This window comes from Chelonoidis abingdonii, chromosome 4 (assembly GCF_003597395.2).
Source record: "Chelonoidis abingdonii isolate Lonesome George chromosome 4, CheloAbing_2.0, whole genome shotgun sequence".
NCBI classification, from domain to species: domain Eukaryota; kingdom Metazoa; phylum Chordata; order Testudines; family Testudinidae; genus Chelonoidis; species Chelonoidis abingdonii.
The window spans coordinates 21546804-21567872 of NC_133772.1; the positions used below are offsets into that span (position 1 = coordinate 21546804).

At 47.6% G+C, this 21069-nt stretch overlaps 1 protein-coding gene across 1 annotated transcript; it reads left to right on the top strand.

The window, feature by feature from the left end:
• The first annotated feature begins 1815 nt into the window (after positions 1 to 1815).
• On the top strand, positions 1816 to 3855 carry LOC116839145 (potassium voltage-gated channel subfamily A member 3-like). Its single transcript, XM_032804871.2, has one exon. The coding sequence runs from the start codon at positions 1816 to 1818 to the stop codon at positions 3571 to 3573; it is 1758 nt and encodes a 585-aa protein (XP_032660762.1). The 3' UTR covers positions 3574 to 3855.
• The last annotated feature ends 17214 nt before the right edge of the window (positions 3856 to 21069 follow it).

The following is a 21069-nucleotide window of genomic DNA, read 5'->3' on the forward strand; positions in this document are numbered from 1 at the left end:
AAGGGCCTGGGGCTCTGGCTGCGGTAGCAGTGGCCAGGAGCCCCAGGCCCCTTAAATCACTGCCAGAGCCCTGTGGCTCCTGGCTGCTGCTGCTACCCTGGGGGCAGCTTTCCCAGGCCAGCAATTTAAAAGGGCCCTGGGCTCCCGGCAGGGGCTGAGAGCTCTGGGCCTTTTAAATCACCACCAGAGCCTTGGGGCTCCCAGCTGCCACCGCTACCCTGGGGCTCTGGCAGTGGGGCTCTGGCGGTGATTTAAAGGGCCAGGGACTCTGGCCACTGCTGGGAGCCTAGGGTCCTTTTAAATTTCTGGCCTGGGGAAGCTGCCCTCTGGGGCAGTGACAATGGCTGGGAGCCCTGGGGTTGTGGTGGCAATTTAAAGGGCCCCTGGTCTCCTGCTACTGCAGATTGAGCCCTGGGCCCTTTAAACTGCCGCCGGAGTCCTGGGGTAGCAGCAGAGGCTGGGAGCCCTCAGGCTCTGGCGGTGATTTAAAGGGCCCAGGGATTTAAAGGCTCGCTTCTTCTGCCTGAGGTCCCACCCCCACCTTGCTCAGAATACCAGCCCAGCGTAACTTGTAAGTCCTTTAAGTTATTTTCAGCCCTGGACCTGGGGTAACTTAATTATTGCTGGGTGTGCTCCCCAGCTGTGGGCAAGTTTCACACACTAGATATGTGGCAAATATTGTCTTGGTGAGCGTGTGTGCTGAGGTGGGCAAGTGGATGGAGGTGACTATTAAAGCTGGTCAACATTTTTTGTGCAGAGTGTTTTCCCACCAAAAATATCTGTTTAATCAAAACTGAAAACTTTTCAAGGGGAAAAAAAAAAATCCATTCTGATGAAAGAGCTTGGTTTTTCCCGCAGGAAACTGTGAAACACACACTTTCTATTTGAATAAACATTTCTCAATGAAATAAAACATTTTTATTTTGTTGTGACGTAAAATGTTATTTCCTTTTGTTTTCGTCCAGTTTAAGTAAAATAAAAGCCAACAACAAAAGAATCAAAATGTCAGCACAAAACAAAGATGTGCCTTTCATTTCTTTATAATCCTTGTTTCTCAAGAACAAACCAAAACACATTGCGTTTCCAGATGTCGATTTAAAACAAAAATGTTATTTCTCCAAATTCCCCATGGGGTGTGTGTGGGGGATACATTTTGCATTCAAAACTTCTCGAAGGAAAAATTAAGGTTTTCGGACCAACTCCAGTGAATATTATCAGTAAGCGTGTCCCCGGAAGAGCTGGATGTGTTCCTCCTCCTGCCATGGTGGGCATCTTCCTGAGCATCCTTGGGGGCTCCCCCAGGCCTGGGCGGGAGGGTTTTGTGCCTCCCCTGGTATGGGCATGTCTTTAAGCTTCACCATCCCCTGGATTGAGCCCCTCTGTGGAGCAGGCATCTCCCTAGGCTTCCCCTTCCCCGAGCTGTGCCCTGCCTGGGGCGAGGCAACCTGCCTCTCTCCATGCGCATCTCTTTACGCGCCTCTGCCCTCCACCTGGGAGGCATCTGGGCTCCTTCTCCGGAGCAGCACTGGGGCTTCTGGGCTGCATGGACACCTCCCCACAGGATGCCACCTGGGCTCCCCCCGGGCTGTCCCGTCCCAACACCCCGCTCCCTCCCCGGCGCGGGGCGGTCCGTGGGCGGCCCCGGCGCGGAGTGACTGGCGCTGGGCGGTGCCCCGGCTGGGGGCGGATTTTTTGAGCCGAGCCCCGGCTCTCCCTGCTAGAGCGGCGGCTGGCGGCGGCAGCGGGCGGGTCTCTCTCCCTCTCCGGCCGGGCGAGGCGGCGGCGCCCCCCCGCTGCCCTGCGCCGCTCTGCTGTATGGACGAGCATCGGAGCCTGCTGCGCTCGCCGGCAGCCTTCTCCTCCAGCAGGCATCCGCGGGGCGGCGGCAGCAGCAGCAGCCACCACAACCCGGGCTACACCGAGCCGCCGCCCCCCGAAGCCCCGAAGCCCGGCCCCGAGCAGGAGGAGGGGGAGGAAGCAGAGGAAGAGGAGGGCGGCATGACCGTGGTGGTAGGTGGGGTGGACCCCCTGCTGGAGGAGCCCCAGCACCCCCACCCGCTGCTGGCGGGGGAACGCTACGACCACCCCCTGGCCCACGTCCCGCTGCCCCCCGGCCACCACCCGGTGGGCGGCGGGGAACACGAGTGCTGCGAGCGGGTGGTGATCAACATCTCGGGCCTGCGCTTCGAGACCCAGCTCAAGACCCTGGCCCAGTTCCCCCAGACCCTGCTGGGCGACCCCCGCAAGCGGATGCGCTACTTTGACCCCCTGCGCAATGAGTACTTCTTTGACCGCAACCGGCCCAGCTTCGACGCCATCCTCTACTACTACCAGTCCGGGGGCCGCATCCGGCGCCCGGTCAACGTGCCCATTGACATCTTTTCAGAGGAGATCCGCTTCTATCAGCTGGGGGAGGATGCCATGGAGAAGTTCCGGGAGGACGAGGGCTTCATCCGCGAGGAGCAGAGGCCCCTGCCCGACAAGGAGTTCCAGCGCCAGGTGTGGCTCCTCTTCGAATACCCGGAGAGCTCCGGGCCGGCCAGAGGCATCGCCATTGTCTCGGTCCTCGTCATCCTCATCTCTATTGTCATTTTCTGCCTGGAGACCCTGCCTGAGTTCAGGGACGATCGTGACTATGAGGGGACGGGGGGGACCTTCGGCACGAGCAGTGGCCCCTTGGAGAAAGACGCCTTCACCAACTCCTCCTCCACGGCTGTCTCGATGGTCTCGTCCTTCACCGACCCCTTCTTTGTGGTGGAGACACTGTGCATCATCTGGTTCTCTTTTGAGTTGCTTGTCCGCTTCTTTGCCTGCCCCAGCAAGGCCACTTTCTCCAAGAACATCATGAACATCATCGATATTGTGGCCATCATCCCCTATTTCATCACCTTGGGCACGGAACTGGCTGAGAGGCAGGGGAACGGCCAGCAAGCCATGTCCCTGGCCATCCTCAGGGTCATTCGGCTGGTCAGGGTCTTTCGTATCTTCAAGCTCTCACGACACTCGAAAGGTCTGCAGATCCTGGGGCAGACCCTCAAGGCCAGCATGAGGGAGCTGGGTTTGCTCATCTTCTTCCTCTTCATTGGAGTCATCCTCTTCTCCAGTGCTGTCTACTTTGCAGAGGCGGATGACCCCACCTCAGGCTTCAGCAGCATCCCCGATGCCTTCTGGTGGGCGGTGGTGACCATGACCACGGTGGGCTATGGGGACATGCACCCAATCACCATTGGGGGTAAAATTGTGGGGTCCCTCTGTGCCATTGCTGGGGTGTTGACCATTGCCCTTCCCGTGCCTGTGATAGTCTCCAATTTCAACTACTTCTACCACCGAGAGACCGAAGGCGAGGAGCAAGCCCAATATCTGCACGTAGGGAGCTGCCAGCACCTCTCCTCTACGGAGGAGTTGAGGAAGGCGCGTAGCAATTCCACCCTGAGCAAGTCGGAATACATGGTGATAGAGGAGGGGGGAATCAACAACACTGCATTCAAACAGGCTGCCTTTAAGACGGGCAACTGCACAGCTACAAACAATCCCAATTGCGTGAACATCAAAAAGATCTTCACTGATGTTTAAAAAAAAAAGCCTCTGAGGAAATGTTGAAATAATAATAATAATGCAAAGTGACCATGTAATCAGTATTGTCTGGAACATGCATCATCATTGGTCTGTGTGCGCCCTTGTCGAACACCTATATTTTTTAGATCTTTCCTTTTAAAGAACAAAGAAGAGGATTACAAAAGAATCAGAAGATAAGAGGATGGGGGTGTTTGCGGAAAGGAAGATCAGAGGACAAAAAAGAAGAACACGCTCCCTGTTGAAACAGATGTTTTTTTCTGCAACATGTTGCAGGGCTGCTTTGTGGGCAGCTGGCCTCTTTTCTCGTTTTCGCTGTGTAGCCGGTTTCCTTTTTGATCACACACACATGCACTTGTTGGACTGAAAACCGTGAGTTGGAAGGGAAGAAACTAAAATTATATTGCAGAGCTTGTTGGCAGGCAAGGGGAGGGAATAACCATTTAATTTTGCAAAGCATCTCTGCTACCACATTGTTAAATGATGCTTAATATTGGCAGTGTGGTATATGTCCTTTATGGGCATATTTCTTTTCTTCCCCAGCCAGATCGTCTATGAAATTCTAATCTGTTCAGAGACCCAAGTGTAATCAGTTTTGATTTAATCAGAAAAATGCCCCCCTTCTCTATTCCTAATTCCCTTCTCCCACAACTGTATGGAATTATTTCATCCAACCCCAAATTCCTGGCTGCATGGTGTGTATGGAGAAATGTTCTTCCCACATGGAAAGGTTTAACAATTGACTAACCAAACAGCATCCTGAGTGTTTGAACATCCTGTGATGCCAATGCAGATTGGGGATAGTAAGCTCCCATTAAACTAGTAATGGGCTTTTTGAAGTGACTTCAGCCTCAGACAAAACCTACCAAGAGCCTAGAAACAAACGGGGGTGAGGGGTATTTTTGTCTATTTCCAATGCATCTGAGATAAGCGTCTGCCTCTATCACAAGAAGATTAAAGTGACAAACGCCTTCCAGTGGAAGTTACTAATTCGGACCTGAGTGATGCAGTTTCCATAGCAACTCTGGTTTCCTGGGAAACCCCAAAAGGTTGTCATGGTATCCCTTCTCCCCATCCCCCTTCATCCTGTGCTGTTTCCACAGTAACCCTTCCAGATGGTTCCAACTTCTGTGATTCCACGGAAAAGCCACTGCCCTAGTAAACCGCACACACACATACAGAGAGTTAATCCCAGAGAGATTTAGGAATAGAAACTAGTCATTATCCTAGATGCATGGTTCTTTAGATCTGAAACATTCCTGAAGTCCTGGTACCTACCAAATCAAGAAGCAAGATGATCATCTGTGGAATGCTGCTACGCATATGTGCTGAATAAAACACCTGTTCATAGGCAATAAATGCAACAAACCTCTAAATTACCCTCACTATCAAGTTACCATCTGGGCAGTAAAATTGAAAATTGATTCCCTATATGCAAATCTGTACATCTGCTCAGAAGTTCTAGAAAGGCGATCTCATCCTTGACAGAATAAACCATACTTACGGTACATGACCTAGATTTTTCAAAAACCTCCCTCCAACTCCAAACAGCAATTCCACTTTCAAGCGTATACGGAACTGAACCACCAGACAGGAAACATTATAACGCAAAAGGATTTCAATCTTTTGACACTGGGGTGTATGGAGGGGGAGTAAGCAGAGATCTATAAAGTGCAGAGGTGCAAAGTAACCAAAATCCTGAGGGAAAATATGCCTGCCTCGTCTCATCCAAGTCAGCAGCTGCGGAACATCAAACAGAAACAGGTGAGTTATGAGCTGTGGAGAGAACAGATTATGCATCCTAAGACATTTGTGCTTTCAGATATAGACCTCATCTCTTTGTACCAACCTGAACATCCAGCCCTCCCTTTATGAACATGCACATGAGCTAAAGTGCAATAATCTTTTCCATAAGAGTCCCCTGACTTTCCCCCCCGCCTCAGCTAAACTGTATGGTCTTATTTAATTTTGATTTTTCATATCATTTGGTTTAAATAATATGTATTCAGTTTAAATGGCACTACACATACTCATTCTGCAGCGAAGCATCAATACTGTTTGTGGCTTTTTTCACCAATATTATGCTAAAATTACGATTTCCACAATGGTTTAGTTCACTTGGTCTCAGATCCCTTTTAAAAAGAAAATCCAATGACAACCCGTTCCTCCCTGTAAAGATGCAAGCTTGAAGTGTCAGTAGTAAGGGCCCGATTAAGATGTGCTGAAGTCCCATTGAAGTTAAGGGCTTTGCTGAATATGGATGGGTTTAAGCACATGCTTAAGTGTTTTGCTGAACTGGAGGAATTTGTCTTATTTACAGCAAAATAATGTAGAAAGAAATGAGACTGGGCAGGTTATTATAGGCAAATAATTATCTATTTTAATTATAAGCTTAAGAGTTTTCTTAAATTTGTAATATGGTTTTATTCTTTATAAAATTCTTGGCTCTGTTGAACTCAACAGAGTTTCACCATTGACTTCAGAGGAGCCAGGATTTCATTCATGATTTACACGTGGTCTTCTGTTCTGATCTTATTTAAATTTATTCCTTTTCCTTCATCCTCTTTTTAGCCCTTCCCTCTTTCAATTAATAAAACCTTTGAGAAAGTTCATTAGGCCAGGTCAGATAGTGTAAATTGACATAACTTCACTAGAGCTCCATCACTTTACAGCAGCTCAGAATCTGGTCAATTAATGATTATGCAATGGTCAGATATTATGGTGAGGGGAGCCATAGTTGTAGCTGGATAGATGTGAGTGCCCCTTTCTTGCCAGTTTTGTTTTAGGGGTGGGAAGATGATATACAGAAACTTGATCCTCCATATTTTTCTTTCCATACTTTCATGAACACTTTTGTCATTCATCCAAGCACAAGTTGTTTGTCCATCTGTTACCTATATAACTCCTTAACATGCTTTTTACATTTGTGTACCTGTACTTGTGCGATTTCAAAGATAGCGAATCTTCACTTTGATAAAACTACATGCAAATTTTCTCACAGAGGGAGACCATTCAGTGTTCCTCATTTTCTGTTGAGGATATAAGACTTTTTTGGACACGTTTTTGAAATTTTAATCACAATTAAGGATTTTATTTGTCTGGATTACAGTGGGAAAGCAGTGGAAATACTGTGCACTTGACTTCCACTTAGAGCACAATAGATTTCCAGATGAATTCTGTGTTTGAATTCTTCTAGTGTCAACATGTTTGTATATGTGGGGGAGACATATTATAAGCACAAATATGGCACTTTGGAATCATTTTAAAAAAAACCCATACATGTGTGCATATAATGTGCAGTGAGGCTTAACTAATAATTTTGGATTTGCACAACCACTTCTTACCATATATTGGGGGTGGAAGGTGACCAAATAATTGGAAAAAATGATGTTTTTGTCCATAAAAGGTGATGCCCATAAGAGAGCCTGAAAAAAAATCCAGTGAATAGACTGCAGTAAAAGGGCCCATTCCCCAAATATAGCATATGGTACAGCTGACAAAGCATGTCTGACAGCCACCAAAAATTGCTGCTCTCTTCTTTACAAATGTAAACGTGTAGACAAAACATTGAAAGCAGAGAGGTGGGAGGAGCATGTGGAAATGTGGAAATTCCATCGCTGCCAAAATGCTCTTGTCTCCGCTTCATAGGAGTGAGTTTAGCTTGGTCAGGATCAGATACCATATCTCTGCACAGTTGTGCAGTCTGAACTGAAGGTTACGCTTTCGTTAGCTTTTCCAGACGGAGAATCTCGAGACCTTTCCTGTAGAGATCGGGGAGACTGTTGCTCCCAGTGATGAAGGACTGTTCTCTTTGCAGCCTGCTAGCACTCTATAATGCATTTTATCTCCCATCTTGCCATGTGCCTAGTGGATCTCTCAGTACTCTGACAGTCATTTTCGAGATAAAGATCAGCAGTTTGCAGCACGTTGGACTAGAATGTTTTTAATGTGCTTAGAAGGGGCCGCATTAGAAGATAAGTATTATCTCTTCTGCTGCATGTAAATTGTCTGGCAGTTTATGGACAAATCTTCCCTAGCGGGGGTTGTCTAGTGTTATACACCATTATATTTAATGGAAGAAACATTAATGAAACATCCTGGTTGACACTGTACGTGTACAGACGTCAAGCAGTTCAAAGCTAGGATTCATGCAGCAGCTGTAACTTGGCGCATTGGTAGTACTTTTGATTGCTTTACATGGTGTTAACTTGAGTGGCTATAAAATGAATGTGCCTAACGGCATGGTTACCATTGCGGTGGGACCCGTAACTGAATTTTCTGGCTTCTGTGTTTCGTTGCCGCATCTGTGTCTTTCACACCTCTCATCTGGCAGCAGGGGTGACATTCACTCCTTCCGTTGAAGGACAGAGAGGACAGAATAGAAGAAGACCGTTCCCGCCACAAGGAACAAAACCCTGTACCTCCTTGCTATTTATAACCCCTTGTGGCGTGGTTGTCTGGGCTTTCACAGACCTGGTCTCCCACATACTTCTTTCTTTCTTTCTTTCTTTCTTTCTTCAAATTCAGAGTTCATGCAGGGCCACCATGTATCTTCAGGATATTAATGAGCCATTATGATTCTTGGCCTTCCCAAATTCTTTTGGTTTCATTGTACTTGTGTGCTGCTTATTTCCCAGACCCCATAACGAAGGGTGTGATCCAATGCACATTGAAGTCAATGGGAACTTTTCTGGTGACCTCAGTGTGCAGGTCCCAAACTCAAAAGAGTCCCTGCAAGGGTTTCCCTTCACAGAGAGAATGTATCAGTAATACAGAGGAAATTTAGAAGTCCTTTCCAGGGATAAATTGTCCCTGGGCTGCATCTCAGAGGGAGTCTGTTACCAAGATGGGGTGCAAGTGTGTGTGTGGGGAGGGACTGCAACCACTGATAAGGGCTCGTAAGGGAACTTCACTTTATACCTTCCAGTTCTAGTGTAGACATGTCTTAAATTTCCTCTAGGATGGCATGCAATGGGTACCACAAAGAGCAGATTCCAGCCTTCACAGCAAGGGCCTTGTTGGTATCCTGGATCCTTGCAGGAGGAGGAAAGGGACTGAATCTAGCAAGGCTCCCATCTATTCTGATCAAGAACAAGTTGAGGTTTCAAGTAATTATCTTAAGACTCCAGTGCCACAATGGCTGAACCGGCAGATCCTTTGATTCTCTCCAAAGCAGTACCCTTAATTAGCCAATCCCCGAGGGAGGGGTGAGCAGCAGTCTCATTCTGTGTAGCGTTGTTGCCATGACTGCTAAATGTTTCATGAAGACACCCAGTACCAGTCCAGAAGGTAACACTGAATTAGTAATGCTGTTCCCCTATGGGAAATCTGAGATGGTCTTTTTCTCTTTTCCACATTTCGCTGCCCTCATCCTCAAGTTCCTTCTCCCTTTACCTACCCTCCTGTCTTCCTCCCAGAATTCCTTCCTCTCCCTCTTTTCAAACCCAAGTGCCCCACCCAACAGATATACAACTAAGTTTTGGTAACAAATTGGAAACATAAGAGTTCCACATCTTTTTCTCTGACCTGTCTTGTGCCTGGCATCCTCCTGAGTGCTCTACCTTGTGTCTAGTTCCGTCTTTTTCTTTTGTAAGTTCTTTGGAGCAGGGACTCTCTCTATATGTTTGTACAGGTCCTCCCACAGTAGATCTTGATTTAGGCCCATTGGGCACAATCCCCATACAAATAATTGATGGTAAGAACAACACTGCATAACGCCCCTGTGTGTATGTGTCATTCAGGCCTGGAATGCATAGCTGGTCAGCTTCCTCCAGAAGAGGTAAAATTTCTCCCTGGGAAATTGTTTTAATAATACCGAGCTCCGACATAGCACTTTTCACCAGTAGATCTCAAAACACTTTACAAAGGAGGTCAATATTATTCTTCCCAGTTTACAGATGGGCAAACTGAGACACGGAACGAGGCGATGACTCTCACTGGGTCACCTAGCAGGGCAGTGACAGAGCCAGGAGTAGTACCGAGGTTTCCTGAGTCCCACTGCACGTAGTAGCATGTTCCAGTGAGTATCTGCTGGAACATGCTACTACATGCAAGACACATCCTCTTGTAAATTACATACTCCTTCCTGTCAGGAGAGCCAATAACAAGGAAAGTACAAATATATTACTATCCATTTGGTATTGAGCCAGATTCTTTCCCACACTATGGGACCATAAAGGCATCAGATCTGGCCTTCTGGACATTCTCCGGATATAGCGCAGAGAGAGCTGGCTTTTGTGCCCTGGCAAAGGGGGCATATTAAGGATGTAGCCAAGGGGACGGGTTGTGCCCAGGATGCTGCTGTACGTCAGTGATGTCCCAGCTGGTATACCAACCCTTTCTGGAGATTGAGCGAGCCTAGAATCTCTCCTGGCCCTCAGGAGCTGCAAGCTGCTTGCTGGGTGCTGCTGAGAATCTAGGCCATTGTATTTCTGTTGCAGTATTTTAGATTCATTTTTCTAATTTAAAGAGTTTTTAAAGTGAGAAATTTTAAAGTGAAACAATGAGTGTTGTTTTTTTTTAAAAAAAATTCTTTCCACTGTGTCCTGCTTATTTCCTAGGCAGTGGTTACCTTGGAAACAGCTGTAGGTTGAGATTGTCTGTCTTGGCTTTGATGGGCAGACTGGTGGTGAGCGTGTACGTCGGATGCACAAATAAATACACAATAACATAGTTGGGTAGCTTTTCTTTGTGTGAACCTGTGAAAAGAAAATAGCCTGGCTGGAATACCAGTTAGTAAATGAGAAGTTTTTTAGGAATTAAATTTGGACTGGTGGGTTTGTTCATTGGAGGTGGGGAAATTAGGCCGAACCAATTTTTAAATCAAGAGTGTATTGCGCTCGCCCGCCCCCAGATCAGCTTTAGGAATTATTTTGAGGAAGTTCTGTGGCCATGTTATATAGGAGGTTAGACTAGATCAGCGGTCACCAACCGGTTGATCACAATCGCCTGGTTGATCCTAGAGGATCTCCCAGTTGATCGTGATCTCTGGTTGGTGCAGTGGGGCTGATGCTAAGGCAGACTCCCTATCCCAGTCCCACGCCACTCCCAGAAGTGGCCAGCTCAGCCCTGCGGCCCTGGAGGCGTGGGGGCAAGAGTCTACTTCTGTGTGCTGCTCCTGCCTGCAAGCGCCGCCTTCACGGCTCCCATTGGCCGGGAGAGCTGCAGAGGAGGTGCTTGCAGAGAGGGGCAGCATGCGGAGCCATATGCCCCCTGCATACCTCAGGGGCTGCAGGGGCGCGTTGACCTCTTCTGGGAGCGGTGTGGGGCCGGAGTAGGCAGGGAGCCTGACTTAACCTCGCTGTGCCCGCCGCTGACCGGGAGCCAGCATCCCATACCCATTCCTGCACCCCAAACCCCACCCTGAGTCCCCTCCCAGAGCCAGCACCCTAAACCCCCTCCTCCACCCCAGCCCTGAGCCCCCTCATGGAACCAGCACCCCATTCCCCCTCCTGCACCCCAAATCCCAGCCCTGACCCCCCTCCCAGAGCCAGCACCCTGTACCCCCTCCTGCACCCCAACATTCTGCCAGAGCCCCCTCCTGTACCCAAACTCCCGCCTAGAGCTTGCACCCCATATCCCCATCTGCACCCCAACGCCCTGCTGCAGGCTCAGCCCAGAGCCCTCTCTCACACTGCAAACCCCTCGGCCCAGAGCCTGCACTCCCTCCGGAATGCCAAGCCCCTGCCTCAGCCCAGTGAAAGCGAGTGAGGGTGGGGGGAGTGCAAGCGACGGGAGGGGGGTGAATGAAGTGAGTGGGGCGGGGCAGATCCTGGGTTGCCCTTGGATTCAAAAAGTGATCTTGGTGTAAAAAAGCTTGGAGACTACTGGACTAGATGGTTACAGGCCTTGAAATCTCTAGTGAGATGATTATTTTTGCTTGAATCTCTTAAATAAAGTTAGCATGATTATTGATACCAAATGAATGTGAAAACAAGATACATATAAGGTGGCGCATAATCCTAGGGGCAGCTTCAGAGCTATTGGGGAGGAATAGAGCTGGATGACTCTTTTTTTTGGCAAATATGAAATTCACTGAAAAAATGCACCAACGCTGTTTGCAAATTCATCGAAAACAACTGGAAAACCAACTCAGAAATGTCAATGATTTGTTTTGACATTCCCTTTCAAAACTAGATTTTCAAAACAAAACCACTGTTGAACACATTTCGTTACACCCAAACTAAGTGGTTATGGTTTTTTGTTTTGCAGAGGGAAAAAAAAATCAGTTTTGTTTCTAATCAAACAAAACTCACCTTTCCCTTCCTTCCCCTGGAGCTGTCAGTCCAGTCACAGACCTGAAAAAACAATAATTGGTTCAGCAATCATGGGGAAGCTGGTTGCGAGCGCTGCCCAACCTGTTCCTTGATCTCCAATGACAGCAAGAGTTTTATGGGGAAGGTGTTGGTGGCATGCTTCCCCTTTCTGTTTCAAGGAAGACTAGCTCATTACTCAGGGCAGTGGGGCCTCAGACAACCTACACTGTGGATTTTTGACATCTTTACCCCAATAGACCTAATGTTGCGAATGCATGCATTAAAGTGAAATCAGCCACACAACATCCTCTCCCTCTTTACCCTCTGTTGTCCCTCTTAAATCAGTTGTTTCCTGTAACCAGTTAAAATTCCTTACAAATTAAAGGGCCAGATCCTCTAGTAGCGTGTATCTGTGTAGCTCCATTGACTTGAATGGAGCTTGATTTATACCGTCTGGGGATCTGGCTCTCAACTAAATTCTTCTGATGGCAGGAGCATCCTCAGCCTAATAAAATTTGATTGACACCTCATTTGTCTGGATGAGATCAGAAGCTTGCAGTGCATTCCTGCACATGCAGATGGACACCCACCTTCATGCCGTATAGCTGAATATCGCTACGGCTGTCATTTCTGTCTGCGGACATGGGGTCAAAAGCTTGTTTTTTGTTTAAACCCCCTCCCATCCCCAAGATTTAAAGAATTCTAATTCATAGCATTGCCATCGAGAAGTGGCATAAGGAGGAAGACCAACAGGAGGAAGGCATGAATGGTTGGGCTTAGGAGATGTGGAGGGTGACTGGTTTATTTCATTTTGATATTGCAGGACGTCCCAATCCTGCCACCCAGCAATGAGGTTTCTGCAGAGAGCAGTGACGGTGGAGGTAGAGGAGCTGGGTTCAGAGAACAGGGAGAGAGGACTGAGCAGCACTGACCCTGCCTGCCCTGGCATGTGCATTCATGCGTACCGTATTCAGAAGTAGTTTCTGCTGGCATCAACCCAGGCGCAGGAACGCCTGTGCAGAAAATCTACCAGGGGAGAGTGTGTCACTGGCAACTACCCGCAACTGCCTCTCCGGAGGCCTACACTGGCAGGGCACCAGTCACAAAACACAAGATGCCCCTCCCCCCCAGAAGAACATGAGGGAGGGCAGTTTTGGTAGTTTGCCTGCCCTTCTTTGGGGTGATATTTCCCTGGGATGCAAGGGGAATCACAACACAGACTGTGGCTCCTGAATCCAAGGGCTGGTTCTACACTGCCCCAACCCCAGTGTAGTTTAGATTAGAACAGCCTTGGGGCTGCTTTGAGCTGCTTATGGGTCCCAATCAGCTGTCCATCAGCCAGGGACTGCAAGAGTGATCTGGCCATGCTGCCTTTCCTCCCTGGCACACTCCCTGCGCCAGGGGCTGTATGGGAGTAAAGGGAGAGTGTAGAAACCACTGATGCCTTTCCTGCTGGAAGAGATCAGGTAGTTTTGTGGCCCAAAGCGGGGAGAGAATGCACTCCATACAGATACGTTACATTCTGAGGGCTACATAACAGTATAATAAGTCTGCAGTCACTACTCAAGGCAGCAGAGCTACTCAGTTATAGGTGCATCTGAGACCAGAATTTGGCCCTGAATCCATGGACTCCAAGTAGCTGCTCTTTGCCTTCCTTTTTGCAACTGTTCCAATCTTTCGGGATGGGTCACAGTAGACGTATCCAGATTTCACATTTTGTACTATGCTTACTGAACAAGGAGAATGGAAATACGCTCACAACATCTACGTGAACAGCATATTCATCCTATGTCACGGGGACACACCTTTGTTGGTTTTCATTTTGAATGCATCAGGACTTTAATACAAACTCCTGTTTTTTGTCACTTGGTTGAATGAAATTACGTTTTTGCCCATTAAGAAAACATGCCCTCTTGCAGCCAAGGAATACGTATCTGGGCTTGTCCTTTTTACTGAAGCCATTTTAACACTGCGGCTGGCAGTACAGGGCAAAATGCAACCAACAGTGCTTTGCTGAACAATACTGCTCATTAATTCCACTGTGACTATTTGATTAGACCTTCTATGAGCAAAATGCTGTTTTACAAGCTCCACAAGTTTCATGAATCCATCTTTGTGTCATATATCAATGCACAGGCATTTGATTTTCATTCTGAGTGAACCCTGCCTGCAGTAACACATTGATAAACTTTCCTGCATGAAAATCCCTTCGGGGCTCCATGATTCTGCTCCTGCCCCTCCCACCTTTTTAAAAAAATGATCAAGACATGTTCAAGTAAATTAAAACTAGTCTGGGGGAGGGATAGCTCAGTGGTTTGAGCATTAACTTGCTAAATCCAGCATTGTGAGTTCAGTTCTTGAGGGGGCCACTTAGGGATTTGGGACAAAATCAGTACTTGATCCTGCTAGGGCAGGGCAGGGGCTGGACTCAATGGCCTTTCAGCATCCCCTCTAGTTCTATGAGATAGGTATATCTCCATATAAAAATTATATATTTATAGACTGAGATGAAGCAAGCTTGGGCTTTTAGCTTGTTCAGTCTGGTTCGGTGTGGCTAAGTTTTTCACCCACTACTGCTTTCATCCCAGGTCACAGTCCGACTAATCCTGGTGAGATGACCCCATTCGTAAACAAAAATCCAAACAAACTGAAATGCACAAAGCTTGATATATATGATTGATTTTTGAAAATAGATCATTTTTCTGAAGGCACTGCCATTCAGACATTGTTCAGTGTTTTTTCGGTGAGTCAGCACATGGACAGCGTATACAGAGAGATGTGTGTGCGTCTGTTTATATTGATTGACAGGGGAGTATGCTGTAGTCCTACATTTAGGTTTCAGAGTGGTAGCCGTGTTAGTCTGTATTAGCAAAACCAACGAGGGGTCCTTGTGGCACCTTAGAGACTAACACAGTTATTTGAGCATAAGCTAACACTGACCCTGCACTTGGTAAGGCAACTCCCATCTTTTCATGTGCTTTACATTTATACCTCTCTACTGTATTTTTCACTCCAGGCATCTGATGAAGTGGATTTTAGCCCACGAAAGCTTATGCCCAAATAAATTTGTTAGACTCTAAGGTCCCACAAGGATTCCTCGTTGTTTCTGCATTTAGTGCACCTGATGTTTTAGCTGATTTGTCCGTAAGTTAATATTTGGTATTAAGGATTTTATACAGATTTGGGATTTTTTTGTGAATATAGAACAATACAAGTGCATCTCCTTGATTTGGGCAAAACAGACACAAGTGTTAGGAGTTGTCAGACCAGATCAGAGCAGGAGTTCATGTAGTATTGTCTCTGACAGTGGCCAGTAATAAATGCTGCAGAGGAAGCGCAAGAAACCCCATAGTGGAGAGTTATAGAATCGCTCTCTGGACCAGATAGAGTTTGAATGAAACCTCTGCTGATTTCTGCAAATGCCATTTTTCAAAGGACTGAAACACAAGCCAAAACAGTGGGCTTCAGACTGATCCCTTTAAGCTGATAATTATGAATATATAATGGATCGATCATTAGTGAGCCAGTTCACGATTCTAATCTCTCAACAGATTGAACACCGGAAGTTTTGACTCTGTCATTTAGGAAGAAGAGAACAAATTCAATTAGCGTTGATGGATGGATGGATGGATGTGAAAGCCCTGTTCTGCAGCTGACTGTGTATGGGAGTGGGGCTCCATGGAACAGAGCATCAACATACAGTCAGGTTCAGAGTCGGGACCCAGATGATTGTAACAAAGAGCTCGCAAAGGATTCAGGCAGATTTAGCGACTGGACCCCCAAGGGCTGTATCATTCAGCAGAATTAGAGAATGGAAATTAAACAAGGCAATGTATTTGCTGCTATTCAGAAGAACAAACAGGAGCATAACAGGGCCCAGGGTTATTGCCATAGTCTGGTCTTGTGGATAGAGCACTGGGTTGGGACTCAGGACATTTTGATTCTATTTTTTCTGACACTGGCCTGCTTGCTGACCTCGGGCAAGTCACATCCCAACTCAGTTTCCCTATATGCAAGAGGGGGATAATAATACTGACCATCTTTGTAAGGTGCTTTGAGAGCTACAGATGAAAAGCAAAATATACAAATTATAGAGTTTAAGGACAGAAGGGACCACTAGATCATCTGGTCTGACCTCGTGCCTCAGCACCTGCACACTAAACCCAATGACCCTAGTTAGACCAAGTATTACAGCCCACAGGAGGCTAAATTATTTATGTGCCCCAGGCAGAGAACAGGAGGGACTGAGGTGCACCAGTGCCCAAGGCCCTGCAGTGGCAGGGAACTGGTGGGAAATACCCAGATAATTTGGCAAGTGACCCACACCCACATGCTGTAAAGGAAGGTGAAAAAAAACCCCAGGGTCACTGCCAAATGACCTGTGGGGATATTCCTTCCCTGCCCCACATATGGCCATCAGTTAGACCCTGAGCACAGTATTATTATTATTTATTTTAAACCTATGGGTTGGTGAACCACATGGAAGCTGGAGCTTTTATTAAACTTGCCTATTCTTTGAGGGTATTTGCAAAGCTGATTTAAGGTTCATGAACCTTTTTTCCTCCCCTGTAATTTAAACTTATGTTTAGTTTGCCAGAAGCCAGGAATGATCGACAGTGGATGGATCACTTGATGATTCCCAGTTCTGTTCATTCCCTCTGGGGCACCTGGCACTGGCCACTGTTGGGGGACAGGATACTGGGTTAGATGGACCCTTGGTCTGATCCAGTAGGGCTGTTCTTACGTTCGTTTTTCATCACAAGGGAAATTCATTCAGAAATATTTTCCTAGCTGAAAGGGATCCTGTGCTTTGTATTAGGTGTAGATGACTGCCCCCAAACTCCCTGCACATCGAGTAAAGCTAGGCTGCGGCAAGTGCTTTGACTTGTTAACAGAACTGGGATTAAATTGGGCCAGATTATTCGTGTAGTTCCATTCAAGTTGACGGGGATGTAACAGGGCAGATTTTAGCTCACTTGACCAGATCCTCACTGCTGTTCTTTGGAGTAGCTCCCTTGACATCCAGCGGAGTTATACCAGTTTACGCCAGGTGAGGATCTAGCCCAACGTATGTGTTTTCATTAGAATTCTTCTCTCTCGTTTTCCCTGCTCATTTCCTCCTCTGTGTCTCTTTGTGTTTGCTTTTCATCCTCCAGCCTTTGCTCCATTTCTCAAGTGTCAGTATCTATTTTTCATCCTAATTCCCCCCTCCCTCTCCGCACTTATTTTATCACTCTCTCTCCAAAACAGAGCTCAAACCTAGCATTTGAGCTCAAGTTAAGTTCCCAGACCCGCAGTGCTGGAGCGGGTTTGCAATGAGACAAAACAACTTTGTCCGTCCCTAACTTGAAACTAGCATACACATCTCTGGGGCTGTCAAGCTGGCATCTCTCGACCATGCTCAATTCACTTTGAAATATAATCTGTACTGAAAGGAAGCTAGTTTGGCATTGCGTGCATAGCACAATATGCTATGGAAGGAACTGCTTTTTAGCACCTCATACGTGTCATGTCTGCCAACGCATAGTCCTTGAACTTTACGTTTTTTTGAATAAGGCCTCGAGTCACAGATTACTAAGCATTCTGCTTTAAAAAAAAAAATCCACTCTGGCTTTCATAATCATCTCCTCCCTCACCCTTTTCATTTTTAATTGAATGAGTCTAAATGAAGTCATTGGGATAAATTTGGCTCCTGTGCTGTACCGGAAATCAAATCCCATTTCAGATTGACCTGAATCAGGCATTGGATTTTATCTTCTCGCCCTGCTTTCAATAGGACTAAACTTTCCAGCCAGTATTGTGCTCATCCGTAGTTCTAAATCTGAGTAATCCCGAGAAAGGCAGCATTATTTGAAGGCACCAAAACAGACAGTAAATAAGTCAATGATCCTTCCTTGCCCATGCCTTACTCTTGCATAGGTGCAGTTTGGATCATTGCCCATTCGTTCAGCTGGGTTCCCCGGTCCTTGCAGGAGTAGGGAGATGGGGTGGGAAGGGCAAAGTGGTTCCTCGTTCCCGTCCCCCTCCCTGTTGCTCCTGGATGCATTGCCTTGGTGTTGGTTGCTGGGTCCCCCAGCAGGGGTTGGGCCCTGCCCCCCTCTGGAGTCACTTGAGGCATAAGGCTGTAAGAGCAGGGAGCCAGTGAGTTCCCCACCTTTCCAGGGGTGGTGGGGCTCAGGCTTTGGGCTCCAGCTGTGGCAGGGCAGCAGGCTTTCACTGGGGAGCTCTGGGCTCCAGCCCTGGGTACTGGCTGTGTGGCAGCAGGCCCAAGGGGCCGGCCACATAGCTTCAGGCTCCATCCTCCGGCTACGGGACTTTGGGCTCTGGTCACAGGGCTTCAGGCTCCAGCCCTTGTTGCCTCCTCCAGCCCCCACCTCCAAATCCCTTGGCCCTCTCCCAGGGCTTCATTTGTCTCCAGGCTTGCCAGGGCTGAGTAAATCTGCTGTGAAAAGTGATACTTATATGTTTGTTAATATCCCTTTTCACAACAGACTTTCTAGCTAGCAGTAAATGAATTACAATGATTTGGACTTGTATCTGTGCATATTTATTTGTCTTCCCTAAAGCTAATTAAGGTTTTAAGGAAAATGTGAGAGAGCCGCCACAGCAAGAGTTGGTGGCTGTACTCTGAGGCCACCAAAAAGTTTGCTCCGAGAACCCCTGTAATGGCAGTTTCTGAAAACCCCAGACTTTACTGAGCCTGGTCAGTCACGATTTAAACCCGGCTATAAGAAGAACCTGCACCTGGTTATGTTAGGCTGGGAGCTTCTCCTGGCACTGGATGCAGATAGCGACCATGCCTCAGCAAGCAGCTTTTGATACCAAAGGCCAAGGGGTTCCTCTTTCTGCAGACCCCAGGAGGGATGGTTGGAATCATTACCCCAGGACCACAAGAGGTTCTCTTTTTTCACATCTCCTATTGCAGTCTTGAACAGCCCCCAGCTTGCAGGGGAGAGGGGGCAGAGTGGGGGGACAAACTTCCTCCCTTTAGTCCCTTGCTTCAAGAAAAGGTTCTGGTTTTGATGTTGCCCTGTGGTGCCCGCTCAGCAAAACTTGCGGTAGCTTCATGCAGGGCTCAGGTTTTGTCCCCAGCTCTGCAGAAAACAGATACTTCCTGTTTGGTTTATGGAGACTCATTATACCTAGTTCTGCATCTTGTTCATCGACCCTTTTAATCAGTCTCTTTATAACTTCAGAACAAACATTTCTTCGGAGCTGAAATTTAGCACAGTCAGCTTCAACCTGAGAGTGAATTATTTGCTGAGCATGGGGAAGGGCTGAGATTCTTTGACACACACACACACACCTCTCTGCCCTTCCAAATTCCTGGGTGCTGCATACTGGGTTTTTTAATTGTGCACTTTTATGCTCTGCAGGAATCCCCCTAGGCTGGCCCGTTTCCATCCTCTCCTTCAGCACTGCCAGAGGAAAGTGTGAATGGTGTTGTGACAGATATTGCAACATGGCATATCTATTTTTTGGGGGGTGGGGTGGGAGGTCATATTGTATTTTATGTTTAAAGTATGAATACCTCAAAAATCATTATCTTGAGATAGGCCCATTCGTACCGCTTTGTATCAATACAGATGACAGGTATTTTTGTGCTCCTGGTTCACTGTGGGGAGGTGCGTTCCTTGCAGAATCTGGAGACACTAGTGGGTGATTATAGGTCACAATTTCAGAGGAACTGCACCTTTAACCTTCCCGCTGCCGGAGTCTGTTCTAGGAATGCCCATTCAGGTCTAAGGCCTTGAGCCATTACCTCTCTTGGGGCAGGACTGGCTCCCTGTGACACAGCCTTGGGAGCCTGAGCCCCTGGGGAATAAGAGAAGAGATGTGGGTCCCTGCCCATAGAGAAATGAAGGCTAGAGGCCTCAGACCTGAATGGACATTCCTGGAGCTGACCACGGGGGGTGTCAAAGGTGCAGTTGCCCCAGAACTGTGACAAGCTCCACAGAGGTGGTTGAGCCTCCCTTCCCAATGAGGGGAATGGTCCATGCACAGACAGTCCTGGGAGGGCCGTCCAGAGGATTCAGGGGGTCTGGGGTCTTTGGCAGCAGGGGCCCCCCGCATCAGCGGTAATCCGGCGGCAGGAGGGTCCTTCCACTCTGGGACCTGCCGCTGAAGTGCTCCGAAGACCCACGGCGGGACCCCCCCTGCCGCCGAATTACCGCCGAAGCGGGGCTCACTGCCGAAGTGCCAGGTCTTCAGTGGCAATTTGGTGGCGGGGGTGTGCCTTGGAAGGACCCCCCTGCCACCGAATTGCCGCTCAAGATCCGGAGTGGAAGAAGCTCCGGGGGCCCAGGCCCCACGAGAGTTTTCCAGGGCCCCAGGAGCGAGTGAAGGACCCCGCTCCAGGGGCCCCAAAAAACTCTTGTAAGGGCCCCTGCGGAGCCTGGGGCAAATTGCCCCACTTGTCCCCACCCCCTCTGGGCAGCCCCGAGTCCTGGTGCTTAACTCTCAGCTACTCTAGTTTAAATTGAGAGCGATTCAGTTGAAGTCACTGAAGTTAGACTGGTGAGAAACAGGTCTGAGAGGCAATTCGAGCCTAGTATTCTTTTAATGACAAATGCAAGGTTTCTCCCGGAGATGAATCTGGAAACGTGAGCTGCAAATGAATTTAAGTATGTTTGAAACTGACAGCCATATAGTTATCATAAGTATATTAGATAATGGCCATGTGGGGGTACTTAGGATTGCAATAAGCAAACCTAGTTGTAACAGGATGTTTGAGTAGTACAGGAAAATGCATTTTACTTCTCTGGGTAGCCACTGTAGAGTCCTATGAGTGGTGAAAACCCATTATAATTCACATGAAAAATCCCTCTTAGTAAACTAAAAGGTTTGGGGCAAAAGACAAAATTGCCTTTGATACACTGACTGCGTATTTGCCAAATGTAATTCAGCTCCCCCCTCACAGGAAAGCCTTTGAATCGTTGATTTATCTTTATGAAGTAGTTTTTTTTGGAATATTAATTAGAAGCAAATTTAAAATGTATAATTATTTAGAGGAAAAGCAGTAATATAGCTCATAAATATTTGTGCCCTGTGTTGGAAAGAGTAAAATGTGTCTGTTGTTGTATAATTGGGACTGGAGAAAGAGGGTCAGCTTTCAGGCGGGACTTAATTTGGTGAGCCAGTCGAGGTACAGGACTGCAAGTTGGGGGCCAGGCTGCAGCCACGGCAGCTCTTTCTCCATTCAGCACAGGTTTCTCCGCATACTCAGTATAGCTCTACAATT